This window comes from Antedon bifida, chromosome 7 (assembly GCF_963402885.1).
Source record: "Antedon bifida chromosome 7, ecAntBifi1.1, whole genome shotgun sequence".
In the NCBI taxonomy this organism is placed as follows: Eukaryota; Metazoa; Echinodermata; class Crinoidea; order Comatulida; family Antedonidae; genus Antedon; species Antedon bifida.
In genome coordinates, this window is record NC_136232.1 from 1616048 (window position 1) to 1629507 (window position 13460).

The window sequence follows — 13460 nt, forward strand, 5'->3', positions numbered from 1 at the left end:
TTATGAAACGAAATATAAAAGTCTTCAGGACCAGCCATACAATGGTGATTGTTTCCCAAGTGTGAGACATGCAATGCACGCGGCCGTGACGGTAATTCAACAAAACAAAATTATGAAATACAAACAGAGCTAGCACACAAAAGCCTACTTACTAATTTTAATATTTCTATAATTTAGAAAACAATTAGAATTATCATATCACCTTTGATAATTATAATGTTAAATTTCAACTATCCAGATGCGAATTTTATGTTGGGTTTAAAAAAACTCGACTTCATAATTATGCTTTAATTTCGAAGATCTGCTTAAAACATATTTATTTATTTATTCTACCATAAACTTTTATTCACAACATATTAGTAGGCCTACAATACAATATCTTGCATGAAACGGATATTTAAAAGTACACTATAATGTGTAACGGTAGAATTACAATTCTAATGTAAAAGATTAACAAAATAAAAATTATACAGTGTTGTGTGTTGATCGCGAATACCATCTTTCCCACAGCACATGTGCACACTCATTTGCATAACAAACGCACGGCATACCAAACTACGATGAGATAAAATTAATTCTCTTCTAAACACGTAACGAAGAGAATTAATTCCTTTTTTTTTACAATAAATTAAATTGAGGGCGCTAAACATAAAATTTAAAACATCAAAGCAGTTAGCGAGAACCAAAAAAAAAAGATGGTAAATGTGCTCTCCCTGCCTCAGCACTAAGGCCCTGCCACAGCCTTTTGGGGTCGTTTCCAGCACATCACCAGATGCATTGATGTTGTCGCCTCATGATGTGTGGTGGAAAGGGGGACGTATAATTCTGTGAACCCCAAACACAGTGGCCGCATGCCTTTAACTCTATTCCACCGACCAGCGTGGGAATCGAACCCACGACATACGTGTTGTTAACACGACGCTCAGACGACTGAGATAACTGATCATTTTGGTTTTAGGAAGATTAATAGGATATTTATGACGTAATGATCAATTACGTAATACACGTATAAATAGACTATTATCAGCTTTTCAGTCATGTACTTGGTGGCGTAACGGGTAATGCTCAGTTTTGAGTGCTATCGGCTGGGGTTCGAACCTCGACGGTTTTTTTTTTTTTTTTTTAGTATTGTTTTTTTTTTAAATAGAGATATGTGACACTGTATTGTCGAACATGTATGGTACCATACCGATAGGTTTTCAAATATGCTTAATACGAAAAGATATTATATTAAAATTCAGTGACTTATTTCTATTTTATATCACTGTGCTCCACTGGCTCCAAGTTGGGTCCACTTGAGCACAGTGTAATAACATACGAAACGATATTAAAATTAGTGACTTATTTCTATTTTATATCACTGTGCTCCACTGGTGCTAAATTTGGTCCACTGAACCAGTTACAGTAGTACTATTTCTATTTCGGAAGTAAATAAAGGCATAAATGGCGCTCCGTAGAAGTAGAGAATGCTCGATCGTCGAAATGACGCTCTGTAATATACCTCAAATACAAACCAAACCAAAACATTAAAGCACTCCCTCTATCGTTAACCAGAAGACAAAAACATGTGGACAGTGGTTGTGTTGTTTGTTTGAGACGACGGACATCGTCTAGGAAGGAACCTGAGATACATCTTACGGTAATTAAATTATTCTAAATTTGGTTTATATATAACCATGCTGTAATTTGTTTGATCCACTCATTCATGGGGAGGCCTAGGCTGGAGGAGGCCCAGCCTAGGCTGGACCTGTTACTTTAGTACTAATTAATTAGCTAAAAAGGCTAGGCCTAGGCTAGTAGGAGGTCACTGGCAGTGATTGGAGGACAGAGAAGTAGCAGTGACACTGCTACTTCTCTGTCCTCTAGCTAGTCTAAGAGTAGACACTGGCATTCTTTGCTCAGGCCGCTTGCTGCATGCTGACATTATACTGCATCGCCCTAAATTACATGCTTCTTATGTTGTGCACGATTTGAACAATTAATTTGATATTTAATATTAATTTGTGCAAATGTGAAGGAGCACAATATTTTTTTTTTCAATATTTGATCAAACCAAAGTCAGATGTAAAAAGAAATTAAAGAAAGATTTACAAACAAGTTATGTTTGAGATATAGATGATTTATTGATGATAAATACGTTCAGTGTACTTAAACTTTTGTTTTATTTTATTTTAAATTATATTTTTTAAACAGCAAAATGTGGAGTAGGACATTAAGATTTGTTGCAAGAAACAGGATTGTGTGGTACTCTATGAGTGCTGGGATTTTCACAAGTCAGGGTAAAACAGAAACAAACAATCAAAAAGCTTCTACCAAATCTTATATACTACAGGTATATATAATAGTTTAATAGCCTGAGTACATTGGCAGTTTCAGGGGAGGATACAGCATTGTGTATAAAGGGGAAGGTGTGGGGTGTATTCTCAAACAATAGGGTTGGAGGTCTATTGATGTTGCAGTGATGTAGCTACAAGAAATAAAGTGAGTGCGGTTTTCGCAAGAAAAGGAACAATCTCTGTTCAAGTCACTTGGTTGTCAAATGCCTAGTGTGAAATAGGTTGAAACCTTACCAATCGTACTGGTGGCTACAGCGTGTGGGGGGTTGCGTGCCTGATACACTTGAATATATCATGGATATTTCACTAACTGGTACAAATACAATATGTCCACGCTAGATACTTCTGTTATAAGAGAACTCTAAAAGCCTGAATTGCCCCGTGTGGGATAATTAAAGAATTTTGAATTGAATTGAATATAAATGTTAACAACTATTTCTTCAGGATGTTTCTTCAGATTTGACCCATAGCCAGTTGATCAAGAACGCATCAAGTGCTGCAGTTGATTCAGCTTCAAGACTTCTGTCCCAGACAGCAATAGCAATCATTTCTGTGTACAATAGTTATACAAAGGTAAACCTACAATTAAACAGATTCATGAAAACTTCCCAATTCACAACAAAGCAGATCTAAAGCTCTGTCCACACTATCAAACTTTGTGTGACAAAAAAATGTGATGTGCCCATATATGAACATGATGATGTTATATCACTACCATATTTGGACATATCACTACCATATTTGAGCACATCATATTTTTTTTTTTTCAATCTCTTTAATACATTGGAATACAAAAAAAAGCAGACATTACATCACACAGAGTATATATTTATATATATTTTTATTGTCAGACTACTGTAGTTTGATATTGTGCTCCACCGCTGATGAAAAATGAGGCTTGTTAATGCTACTGCCAAGGCCCACATTTTACAACATATAATAGAAATTTTAAATAAGCTACCCTTTAAATAATTTCTCTTTTTATGAAGTCAGTTGAAGATCTCATAGAGTTATTCAAGCTTCATATGCAGTGCCTTGGAGATGAAGCTGCACAGGATGATGTTTGGCAGATGATCATCCAGCAAAGAGTGGAACTAGATGACCAGAAGGCTGCCATAAAGGAACTTGATGACCTTCTGAATACTGCTAGGAAGGTGTTAGAGAACGCTGCTGAGGCTGCATATTTATCAGGTAACATTTATTTTCAGGATTTTTATATCAAAGATGCTCTCCAGGTGGTATGCCATCCTGAGATGAGTAGTAATAATTAGTATAGTCTTGTTTATTTTTAATTAATTTATGTGTAATTTTACTTTCTATGGACCAGAAATTCCAAAATAAAAGATTGATTGATTATATCATATTCTTCTAGATGCCTATACTTTTTTTTAAATAGTGTCCTCTATAGTTTGATGTGTTTCAATTGTAATGTGTTTTTGTTTCATCCTCTCTTGTTTGGTCATGCTTCTTTCATAAATTCTCACCATGTTTCAATTTTTTCAAGTTGGGCCATTGTGTGTGATATGTGAGATATTATAATATATGTTGCAATCTTCATATCAAGTGATAGAACATTATGTTGGTAAAGTGTGAAGTAACATTAAACTATTTTTGTTGAAGGATGCGAGTATTCTGCTGTAACTGCAAATGAGAAACTACATACTACCAATGTTTTAGTTGAAAATGCACAAATGGCATCGCAGAAAATGGATGTTGAATTGGCACAGGCCCAAAAGGAAGATATTACGGAGGTCATGAACTTTGAAGATTCTAATTCAGAATCAGATCAAGAAAGTTGATGACAGTTGATTGTTTTAATACCTAGACTATCAAACTTTGTGTGACAAAAAAAAAAAAAAGTGTGCCCTTAATATAGATTCTATCCCATGCTTACACCACAGGTTATGCATATTAAGAAGATGAGAGAAAGCATAGTACCCTCTGTAGATTCTGCTTTAACATGTTGTTTAACCTTGCCAGTATATGGATTAAAGGCCAATTTACACAGACAATGAGCGGTAACGACGGAAAACCGTGTAGCTTGTCCCACATAGAATCTGTATCAACCCTGAGCGAAAACCGCCCGTCCGCTCCATCTTTTGTGAAAATGTTCATAAGAAATAGATTCTATATTGTTATTACCGTTACCGTCTGTGTAAATTGGCCTTTAGGATCTAAATCAGATGCCTACCAGCTATTATTGATGAGTTGGCCTACAAGATTATACAGAAATGCAGGGATCAATTTCGATGAAATTTTATTTTCTAAAAGGCATTGAAATAGGCCTATGTAAAGCCGATTTTCCACTAGGCGAATTTGTTCGCGCGAATCGAAAGCGCCAGCTTGTACGCATGCGTATTCATGTTTACATCTTCCAAATCCTTCTCTACCCATGCGTATTAGCTAACGCCTTCGATTCGCGCGAACAAATTCGCCTAGTGGAAAATCGGCTTAAAAACAAGTTACAAAAGCATGAATGTCAGTTTTGCTTAATGCCATAAAAACGAAACAATACACACTATATGAACTACTTTATTAAAGAAATCAATAAAACATATATATATAACGTACGTAAATAATATAATGTTGAGTGATCAATCGATGAGCCTAGTTTAAATATAACAATATGAATAATATGGTTACTTCATAATATTTAATAGCTACAAAGTGTCCTTATGAACTTGGTATATTGTGTCATTCATTGCAGTTCACTTGCTGGGTGCGACCATAATATATTATGTGATTAGTGATAAAAACATAAGTAACCAAATATTGTTTATTTCTATTTGTATACATTTAAATTTACAGGCACAGAGAAATTCTAAACTAATAAACTAAACGTTGTGTATACTTGCTGCGTGCGTGCGACCAATACATTATGTGATTAGTGATTAAACATAATTATAAGTAACCAAGAACATTTTTTATTGTTTATTTCTATTTTTATACATTTAAATGTATAACCAGGTGGTATACTTGGAAGTTAATTAATTTTATAAATGTATAAATAATGTCATACAGTATATATTAAATGAAGTTACGCATTCTAACACACAGATTTGTTAAATTAAAATATACAACTATAAGGTAGGCCTACTCCGAGAGCGCATACCTCCCCCTTCACACCCCCCCCCCCCTACACCCTACATAAAAAATTACCCTGCAAACAATGTCAATCACAATTCACAATGTACAGTCATTTAAATAATGGTGTTTTGTCTGCTGCTTGCAATCATACATTCAATAAACATATGTTTCTTTATATATATATGACACTATAAAGTAACAATATGACTCAAATTTAGATAATGAAAGGGTATATGAAGCAAACAGATAAAAAAGATTGTTAAACAACTAAGACTTGTTTTTTGTGACAAGTTTCAATGCATGTTTACAGTGCTAAACATTTCCTCAAACTTTGTATATTTTTAGTTTGAATTTTGTTTTTGTTTCTACAATTATTTTTTTATTTTGATTAAAATTCATTTTATGAGGATGACTCATAACAGCCGAGGCTGACATGCATGAGGCCCTAAACAAAACTGAAACTATAATATACAAACACAAAAACGAGAAAAAGAATGACAAAAATGGAAAGTAAATCGACTAAAAAAAGGATGAATATATAAAAATTTATATATGTAAATATTTAGTAAATCTAATAGGAACATTTTGAAACCCTCATGGACATGTGCCTAGCCATGGTCTGATATGCTAAATTGCTTATCAGAGATCATCGTTTCTATATTATTTTTGTGAGCTTGTGCTTAATACAAAAGAAATACAAAATAATTATTTTATGATATAAATCCTACATATAAATGGTATTATGCTATATAAAATGATTGGTTGAAGTTGGTTTTTATATTTTCCAAACTGTTTAAACCTCAGCTCAGGAGCCCCGGTGGAAATTCCAAAATATTGATTTATATTTGCTGCAAGGAAATAGAGTTTACTGGTTGTGATCATGTGACATTTGCATGAATGAATAAAGTTATTATTTCCTCGTTCAGGTTTTGCTTTAAAACTATGTTAAACTCTTTAATAAGATGGCTTATTGCTATGGTATTAGAAAATAAAACACTAGGCCCTATAGTAAAAACCTTGCCGTTTGCCATGTTTTTAGGCCTCTTGCCCTTTTTTGTGTTTCAGACCTACAGACCTTCTTGTTTGGTAAGTAGGCCACACTAAGACTGTGTTCACACTAGTAGGCTATTTTTATTTGCACGAATCAAAGCGTGACTAATCCGCATGCGTATTCATATTTTCATCTAATTTTTTGACAATGAAAATTGCACAACCAATCAAATTAAATGTGCTCAATTGTTCGTATATTGTGCAAACAGGCTTTACTAGGACTATTTTGACATATACTGTATAGGTCTACGTATACAGGTATATAAATTCGGTTCATTGAACTGAAATTCACATACCAGAATCTATTTTTATAATAAAAGTATTAATTATTTCATTGTAAATATTAATCGTGGAAAGAGTTTGCAATTTTATACTGTATCAGTATAAGTGTCTCTTAAATGCGGTCAATATCCTTTCAGTGGTGCCTCTTGAGCCTTGGTAGTGGTGCCGCGTTGCTCTAATTTCTTCCTGCCATTTTTGATAGTCATGTAGTTTAATTATGAATTTTATAATATACGGGTTACAATGTTGATATTTCGTTCATTTTCCTAGTTGAAAGTAAAATGGATTCGAAGTAACGTTAAGCTATTTCAATCATACATTGTTCATGTTTATGGGCCTATTTTATACATAATTTTCCATTTGTTTGGTCTTCCAATATTGTTCACATGATAACAAGCTGAGTGGTTCGATGCATGGAGGATGTTCGATGTAAGCATGCTAGGGTGAACGCTTTATACAGCAGCACAACCTGCTAAAGAATCCTCTGTCAGGCTCAGGAGGAGCTTGTGGTTCCGTACCCTGCAAGCAATAAGAAAAGAGTATCAAAATTAGTTACTAAACCTAAATAACTGTACTTCATATACAAAGAAATTTAAATTTGAAATAATCAGTTCGTTAATTTAAAGTTGTTCAGTTTTCACAACTTGATGCGTATTTTTTTATCTAATATTATTTACGGAATTTACCCCAAAAAAAATCTGATACAGACGTTCACAAAATCCAAGAAAAACATAATAAAACAATAACTAAAATAACAGCCCATTACGAATAGTAATACCAGAGAATTACATTACATAACATTGTCATTTATAGTGCCTTTACAATGATCGAAGCGCTTTCTGGTAAAGATATAGGGGAAAAGGTGTGTGTTTAAAAGTTCGATGAGTTTGTTTTAGTGAGGTTATTCCACATAGTCGGGCCAAGCTTTGACAATTTTTAACATCAGAATGTTCAGATAGCAATTGTATTTTTAGAACACTTTTAAAATAAATAAACGAACCGGTGAACACGGGGGAAAAACATCGCGTTCAGACTTAGACCAGTACGACCAGAGAAGAGTGAAATTAAGCTATTTTCAATCTTTACTGTAAAATATAAATAGAATTTTACTTTTGATAGCTACACCGATTAAACGTATTGATGTCACGATAATTTTTTCTCATAAACATTATCATAATATTTAAGTTATCGAATTATTCAATCATAATATCTGCATAACAATACTACGACTCAAAACACTATTGACGTACGTAAATGACGTCGCATGTTCCGTACAACATGAATGTATAGGCCTCCATACTAAGTTTGTTATACTTGATGAATGGTATAAAAATATGAAGGCTGATTTATTATAACATCTCTTAAAACTCGATTACATTAAGCAAACTTAATATATTGCAGGCATTATTTTTTTAAATACATGTAGGCCTTCTTCGAAGAATTTCATTTCCTATAAAAGATAAAATTCGAGTACTGTATTTAGGTACTCTCGGTTTTTAATAGCTCTTCTAAAACATGTTATCTTTCATATTTACTGTTAATTTTATATGAGCGAGAAAAGCCTATAATATGAATTTGGGCCGTATAGGACCAAAGCTATACTGAATCTTTAATTTTCTAATAAAGTTTCTATAAGCCTAAGATGTATTGTCCCCCAAAAACATGAAAAATGATTAATCAAATCAGACTTTGAATAGGTTATTTTGTAGTTTTAATCAAGTTAATCCCTTTAAACGAAAACAATTAATAATATAAAATGGCAAAGTAAATGGTCAAATTCAACCAAATTGGCTGGCAGCCAATTTGACTATGTTTTGCTTTAAATTACAGTTTTTCAGGTAAATAAATTTTTTTTCAATTTTTGTTCAAATTATTTTTTTAGGGGGACAATACATCTTTAATATTTGTAATAGTTGGTTAATGATACATGCGTGTGCAAACCAATACAGTGACTAAGCGGTACATAAATGTGTGATTCAGGCAAAGGTCTATAGAAATTATGAAACACTGTCTACATAACGAATTTCAGAGTTTATTTTGATTTATGTTATATTACACTAAACCTCCTAGTGGTAACCTTTGCAATGTATGCTTACAGTGGGGCCTTGTTTAAAATATTGAAACATGATTATTGAAATTAGTAAAGGCATCCGTATTTTCAACCATATTTTGTTACTCGACCTAATATTTTAAGTGCACTGAAAATCGGTTAGCTTATGGCATGCTTTTCAATCAAAATTATTTACCAGTTTTTTAAATAAATGCGGGTCTACTCAGGGAAGAGTGAAATCTCTTGTCTACTCAATTAAATTAAAGATATTTCATTTTTTTTATCTTCTGTGGTTCACCACCACCTTTATTCATTCAATGTTTCATTACATAATTTCTACATTTTTTCATTATTTTCTGTTTTTCCTCATTGATATCATTAATTTCACATCAAATGCATTGTTTGGTGTACTACTATTGAACTGTACACCCACAGAGTGTAAAGATATTTCATTACAGATCATTACTTGTTTGAAACGCTTCTATTCACTTGGCAGCTTAAATGAGAGAAAAGATTACTTCCTATAATACTAATTAAAAAGATCCATGTCAAACAGCACAACATTATATGGTATTCATTAGCCAATCAGTCAGTCCTAATAAGTTTCTGAAATATCAAAAGACGGCTACAACATCCTTTAAAAATCGTTGGATGACGATCACGGTCTAACTGAATATTGTTCGTCCAATCATAATTTGATATACCGTGGCATTATAGCCTATTCACAAAATTATTATTTCGGGTTCGTTAGCGCAGCCAATAAGTCAGTAATAAGTTTCTGTTTCTGTTTTTCACGCTGCTGCTCTAGCCGCTACGTCAGACTTGACCTTAGCAATAAAATAAACTAAAGTGACAGAAATTGAGTCTGTGTTTCATATCAAAGTTATTCACTTCTGTAAAAAAAAAAATATTTATTCACGTATAAATAAGAGAAAAGAAACGTTTAATTACAACCAAAAACCATTGTCTGACAGACAATTTAAGTATTTTTTGCTTTAAATTACATTTTTTCGGGTAAAATAACTATTATGTGACAATAAAATGACACATTCAAAAGCAAATTGAAATTAAAAAATATTTTCCAGAGATACAATATATCTTTAAAAATGTTACGTCAATAAGCGAGCAGCGTTTTTTGTAAGAAATATTTCTTGTTTTACTATCAAAAGAAAACTACAACATTCTTTTAAAAGTCATTGGTTTACGAAGGTCTAACTGAATTCAATCATAATTCGGTATACCGTGGCATAATCGTTGTATTATAGGCATATTATCAACATATTTCGGGTTCACTGTAATAGCCAATAAGTCAGAAAAAAGTTTCTGTTTTTTCTAATATCGAAAGAAAGCCATACAACACAATTCCTTTAAAAATCGTTGATTTTACGAGGTACTAAACTGAATATTTGTAATCATTACTATGGCATAATCGTTGTATCATAGGCCTATTCACAACATTGGGTATTCACTAGTCAATCAGTACAGTAATAAGTTTATTTTTCTGTTTTATTTATTAATATCAAAATCACAGACAAGGCTGAATTAAATTACAATGTACGCTGCAACACAATTTCTTATAATCGTTGGACTAAGAACTATAGGCTGAATATTTCACGTGGTTCCTCGATTTACGTGTGTTCCAATTTAAAAATAAAATGACATGAGAAACTAATGCTCAGTTCTAATCCAATTATATTCTTCCTTTGGTCTCCCGAACGTGATATAAGGATTACTGCTGATGTTATTAATTTAGATTTTAACAATTCATTTTGATATTATTTTGAAAATATGCATAAACCGAATTGATCGTATAGGCCTATAATTTCGATGGAAGGTCGGCGCAATCGAATCTGTTTATTGCATGTCTGCTATTGCAACAATGTGAGACTGAATGGGCCTACACATCCGAATCAACAGACGAAAGATAGATGAGTACCAGTAGTGGAGTTGCGCAAATGCCAACTTTATGTCTGCTGCTTGGTGATTCAACCAAAGTTGTTCAGAGGAGCATGCCTCACATACCAACCTCTCAAATAAGATTAGTATCTAAATGATGTTAGATACGTAAAAGGAAATAAACTAACGTCCATGTATGCTCGATAATATGGCGATTGACTGGTATACGTAGTAAACAAGGTGACGCTAGGTCAATTAGTAATGAATAATGATTTTGAGGAATGAATTATCATAACGTACGAATGGGGGGTTGGGGGTGGGGGTGAGTGAGTGAAGTGAATGTCAGGATGATAGAAGAATAAAAGAATAGGCGACCAGATGAATGAATGACGAATGAGTGAGTGGGGTAGAGAGTGGTGAAATGAGTTAAAGGATGATAGCAGAATGAAAGAATAGGCGACCAATGAATGTACTAATGAATGAACGAATGTACGAATGAATTTTAGATTAAACGACCAAATGTAGAAATCAATGAACGAATATCACTTACAGAATTAATCTAATAACTGAAGACTTACGATAAAATGTATACACGTGTTAAATGAACAGAGGTGATGTAACACGCTTTTATGAGAAGAAACAAAATCGAATTTAATGCAATAACAGAATGAAAACTAAGTAGATCTGGTAAACTAATCATATTATATGGAAACTACGACAGAGATAATAATGTTTTATTAATCCAAAAAGCATTATAATATGTTAATTAGGTGGATAGTAGAGTGTTAAAAAAGTGATGACAATGCGTGGTGCTATTGGGAATTAAGGACAGAGACGATATCCCATGGGCCATTTGCCGGATTTTTAATTGCAATTCGGATAAAAGAGGTAAAATAATGCCTTGCATACCGCTTCGTACCCCCGTCGAGTTATATATTGTATTCCTATTGTAGACCTAATATTATTTCTCAAGAATATTATATAGTGTACTGTATATATAAAGCGATGCATTTAAAACGTTTTCAATGAAGTCAGTACATGGTACATATCTTCTACGGAAGCCCGTTCGGCCCACTAATCAGCTCTTAAAATATAATCATAACTAGTGGCCCGGAACGGGCTTCTGTACATATCAAAGCATGGAGGAACAATTGAAATGTGTTATGTTTATAACTACCATTGCTATGAACTGAGCATCATATTCTATTTTAAGCTCTGTCTACATTATCAAACTAGTTTGACAAAAAAGGTGTGTTGTGCTCAAATATGGTATTGATGACATCATCATCTCCATATATATATTTAGTCACCGTGTAATGTATGAACATGTATTGTATTATATATGACACGCATGCTATAGAGAATCACAATGGATTGTTGTTACTGTTACTTGAATTACAACAACAAGGTGTGTTTTTTAATTGTTGTAGGCTTGACAGCAGGAGACTAAATAAACTTCTATAACTATTTCATAACGTATTTAATGGCCGAGAAACTGAAAGTCAGACCTGTAATTTAGGCCTAATTATGTATGAAAAATACTATCCTTGGTCAAAATATTACTATTAAACCTGGTATAGAATTAATTTACATGTTACATCCAGTAGGCCTTACAGGCCTAAGTAATTTATAACTAATAGGCTCAAGTGTGTGATACTTCATATAATTTATTAATAGACAGATAACGATAACCATGATTTTCATTCAAGAGCATCAATCGACGTTTACGAGTGTTTTTGTTAATAAAGAAATTAGTTATTCCCCAAACACATTTACTTAGTGTTAAGTTTGTATTGTATTGAATAAGCAAAAAGCAGTCCATACAAACTATAGTGACCACTGATTTCTTTACCAAGTACAAATAAAGCAGGTTCAACAAAAACATATTCATCGCTTTATTATTCAACACATTAACAGCTATTAAACGAATTAGAAATAAACCACAGACAGATTAGAGATTGTTATTGTGACGATATATCTCTCATATCTATTCCATTAATATGCGCCTGTTTTGCTCGTTGTTCATAGGCCATGTCAGAATGGTATACTGTGCCGAACTATATTTCGTGCGGTAATCTCTAATAATATTCTAACGCGTACGTGGCTCAAATTAAATTCATTAAATTACTAGTCCTATACGAATAAGATCTTCCCCAAATATAACATATCCAACTTAGGCCTACTTACCTCCACCGATGATGGGCCCGTCCTATCTGGATTCTGTGGCATTTTGTTTAAAGTTACAACTAACTAACCGAACGTGATATATATAGTTCCAATTATTTCAGTACCTGATGACAAACCAACGAATATGCTATAGATGCCAGTAGGCCTACACAACATGAATATACACGGGTGTGTTCACACACGTCACACACATTGGCTCTTTGCGCAATGCACCATACACCAAACTGGTTTTAACACGGATGTGTGTCCACACACTAAACTTTCATGATGACACAGTCGAATAATTTTCTTTTCACTAAGTTAATAAAACTCTATGAATGGACTTTGATAATAGAGATCTACCGACAAGGTTATTGTGACAATGTAAATAATACTACTCTAGTCTTGAGTGGTGAATATATGAAAGTACTGCAGTATGCCGGCCCAAGTACACACACGAGCGGAACGAAAAGCTCGCCAGGAACAACTACGACCAGAGCGGAAACAGCTCACCAAATAGTTAAACATTAAGATCTATTTAGTCTTAGTAAAAAGTGTAATGTGAAACATACTCTAAAATATATGTGCACTTA

At 33.2% G+C, this 13460-nt stretch overlaps 1 protein-coding gene and 1 long non-coding RNA gene across 2 annotated transcripts; one reads left to right on the plus strand and one right to left on the minus strand.

The window, feature by feature from the left end:
* Positions 1-1566: 1566 nt before the first annotated feature.
* Positions 1567-4795, plus strand: LOC144847865 (diablo IAP-binding mitochondrial protein-like). The gene is made up of 5 exons (XM_078704413.1): positions 1567-1639; positions 2194-2332; positions 2781-2909; positions 3326-3527; positions 3957-4795. The coding sequence occupies exons 2-5, from the start codon at positions 2198-2200 to the stop codon at positions 4133-4135; spliced, it is 645 nt and encodes a 214-aa protein (XP_078560539.1). The 5' UTR covers positions 1567-1639; positions 2194-2197; the 3' UTR covers positions 4136-4795.
* Positions 4796-4850: 55 nt separating this feature from the next.
* Positions 4851-13459, minus strand: LOC144847871 (uncharacterized). The gene is made up of 2 exons (XR_013613804.1): positions 12889-13459; positions 4851-7274 (listed from the first exon to the last, which is right to left on the minus strand). It is a non-coding gene; the product is annotated as an uncharacterized LOC144847871 (long non-coding RNA).
* Position 13460: the final 1 nt, after the last annotated feature.

Coding starts and splice junctions, on each gene's coding strand:
- LOC144847865 (XM_078704413.1), top strand. CDS start 2,198: ATGTGGAGTAGGACATTAAGATTTGTTGCAAGAAACAGGATTGTGTGG. Junction 2,910..3,325: donor TGTACAATAGTTATACAAAG/GTAAACCTACAA, acceptor CTTTTTATGAAG/TCAGTTGAAGATCTCATAGA. Junction 3,528..3,956: donor TGAGGCTGCATATTTATCAG/GTAACATTTATT, acceptor TTTTTGTTGAAG/GATGCGAGTATTCTGCTGTA.